At 39.9% G+C, this 3,147-nt stretch overlaps 1 protein-coding gene across 1 annotated transcript; it reads left to right on the top strand.

Annotated features, from left to right (window-relative positions):
* The first annotated feature begins 728 nt into the window (after positions 1–728).
* LOC124697121 (F-box/FBD/LRR-repeat protein At1g13570-like) lies at positions 729–2,621 on the top strand. Its single transcript, XM_047229756.1, has 4 exons — positions 729–1,589; positions 1,675–1,824; positions 2,014–2,316; positions 2,568–2,621. The coding sequence occupies exons 1-4, from the start codon at positions 888–890 to the stop codon at positions 2,619–2,621; spliced, it is 1,209 nt and encodes a 402-aa protein (XP_047085712.1). The 5' UTR covers positions 729–887.
* The last annotated feature ends 526 nt before the right edge of the window (positions 2,622–3,147 follow it).

Here is a 3,147-nt window from a genome sequence, read left to right as displayed (position 1 = left end):
GCAAATCAGGGATTTGTTTAGGCCGAGATGATTTGCTCCCATAAATCTCTGATGGGCTTGGAGGTCGGATTCGCCCTGGAGGATCACGACTCGGAGACTCGATCAGGAGAAGAGTAGGATCACCCTTCGGACTCCCTTTGTCCGTCGGACTCCCTTTGTTTCTACAGTACTCTTGTAGTAGAATCAAAAACTGTCCAACGACCACAGCCGTTTCCTGGCGGTATCTCTGCAACCGAGAGCGTGATTTCGATCCCTGGATTTGCTCGCGTCCAATTCCTCTTATTACTAGACAAATCCTCTCGACCTCCCTGATGAAACACAGACCACCCAATCACCAAAACGCTGACACCGTCTTACTCGACCCTCCGTAGCCCAAGCCATTACAGGTTACTTGTCCTTCCTCGTCCTTCTCTCTCTCTCTAACTCATGGTTCATTGATCAAACGAGATACCTCTGCATGTCTATCATCTAAGTTCTGACCCTCGTGATCCGTTTGTTAATACCAAAATAAGAAACTCTACCTTGTTAATTTTCAGGTTAACAATGATCAACCATACAGTGTGCAAAATAACTTCCTCAAATCATATCAGTGGGAAACCAATCTTTAAGAAAGCGAGGCCAAACGTTAAACTGGAAGACCTTCCACATGTATGTCAAATTTTCTTTTCGGTGTTAATTCTGTATAGATGAAACCTCTAATCTTTTGACGCAGGATCTGCTAGCTGTGCACCATATTATCAAAGTTGCCTGCGAAAGAGGTTTCAAGAGCTACTGTTTTATCAAGCAATTGGAGGTATATCTGTGCTATTTGCTGCTACAAATTATGTTTCGCTGGTGCTACCGGGTGTTGCCGTGATACTTTTGAAAGAAACGAATACCTCCAGTACATGCAGAAGTTCATCGATAATATCAATACGGTCGTGCAAAAGTGCCATGGCAAGTTGCTTGAAGAATTCCATGTCAGATTCGAGTTTGATGCAATGCTGGTTGATCCTCTAAATAAATGGGTTAATTTTGCGGTATCATCACGGACAAAGAGCATAGCTGTCAATTTACGACCTATTAACAAGAGACGTACAGATGTTGATCGCTACGCATTTCCTTTTCACCTTTTGGATAATGGAAGCAACATGTCTCATCTGCAGTGTATACAGCTTAGCTTTGTATCTTTGAGACCACCATCTGAATTCAGAGGTTTCCCAATCCTGAGAAAGCTTGATTTGGAGTTTGTGGATATCGCTATAAAGGATCTTCAAGTTATATTGTCCAATTGCTATAATCTTGGATGGCTGAGCTTAGTCAGATGCTTCCTGAATGGCGAACTAAAGTTGGATCGTCCGTTGTCCCACCTTCGACACCTAACAGTTGTATACTGTAGGGTGACCAGGATAGAATTTCATGTAACGAAGCTCGTTACCTTTGTATACGATGGACCCATTGTTCCTATTTTCATTAATCAAGATTCTAAGCTTGAAAATGCACATATATGTTTTGACAAGACAAATTTTCAAGATGGTGCCAGTTCACTCCTCAATGGTATTCCGAGCGTTCAAAATCTGACACTAAAAATTTTCGACCAGCGCTTAGAGGTTTGCTCCTGGATTTCTATTGATGTTACCATTAAATTTATGTAAACATCATCTTGCTGATCATGTTTACTCTTTTTTCTTGCAGAAGGAATCATTGTTGAATAGTCCAGGCAAGTTATCCCGTCTTAGGTGCTTACAGTTGGTAATGGGATTAGGAGTTGAAGATACCGACAAACTTTCTCGTGTAGTTTCCATTCTGAGGGCAGCTCCGCTTATTGAGAAGTTGGAGATCAATGTAAGTACTTTTCTCGATTCTTGTGTCCCATTCTATTTGATTTTAGATTCTACCTTGTCTCTGTTTGTCATTATAGCCTGCTCTTCACTTCTTTTTTGTCATAGGCAATTTAGTTGCACATTAAAATTCGAGTGGGACACATATCGTTCTGTACTCCTAACATATATACTACATGTTTGAATTCTTCAGTTTTCTCCCATTGCTCACATTTGTTTTGCGGACAAGGGTGCTTTGGGCAAGCAGCACCTTCAGCTGTGTGAATATAATTATCTGAAGAATATGCATATGACAGCATATAAAGGGACAAGAGGTCAACTTGAATTTCTTCTGCATGTTGTGGAAAATGCCCCTGCGCTGGAGGAATTAATTGTGGACACTGCTATACGGGATTATGAAGATCAATACGCAGGCCTATATTGCAGAAAGAAAGCATGCGCTGAGCGCGCTGTGCAGCATGCTAGATCTTGTCTCGGTGGAAAACTTTCAGCAAAGGTGAAACTTTGTGTTATGTAGGTAGGGCTGCTTTAGTCAGCAAGTTTGTGCAATTGAGGGCTGTTGTGCCTGTTTCTGTTGAAAAATTGCGCCATCTCTATGTGAGGCTGTGAGAAGTATTTGTGAATGAAACAAGTAATATGGCTATGGTAGCTAGCTTGGCTAGATAAAGAAAGAAGTTAGTTTCCACCTGCGCAGATTTGAAGCAGCCTAGGTGACACGTTCTCTTTCAGCCTGTTTGGCAATTTCAGGGAATGAGAATAGGAATTGAGAAGTGGGAGTTCGTTAGAGGATTAGGCTTGTGAAGTTGACTATTAGTCTCACTAGTTGAATGCGGTCCCTTAATTATTTTGTATCGACACACTAATACTATAAACAAAAATAAATTAAACCGCTTTTTTGCATAATTCAACAACATTATTCATGGAACAAGTTTGGCTTTACTAGGCAACAAATAATTGAGTCTTTTGACCGCTGGACGGGAATTTTTGGCACTCGAGTTTCATCCACTCTATGTACCAAAAATATCTATTCTAAATAAAGTAAAAAATCAGAATTTTTTTGGGAATCAAAGATGAGCAAGTATTGTACTCATATAAAAATGTTTGGTGAAGAAATGATTCCCATTGACATTAGTGTAATTTTTTTTTATGACAAATATAGCTGAATAGTACTTAGGATGATGGGTTCCATGGAGCCCGTTTTTAAATTTTTTTGAAATCGGAAATTTGAAGTTTCAAAAGACTCTGGAAAAAAATCTTAGATGTTGACAATGACTGTATTCTTTGGTGCTGCAAAATCTTAAAGCATAATCTTCAAATCTCTACTAAT

The sequence above is a fragment of the Lolium rigidum genome, chromosome 3, assembly GCF_022539505.1.
Source record: "Lolium rigidum isolate FL_2022 chromosome 3, APGP_CSIRO_Lrig_0.1, whole genome shotgun sequence".
Lineage (NCBI taxonomy): Eukaryota > Viridiplantae > Streptophyta > Magnoliopsida > Poales > Poaceae > Lolium > Lolium rigidum.
The sequence above is the reverse complement of the archived record's forward strand: the minus strand, read 5'-3'. Positions and strand labels throughout refer to the sequence as shown.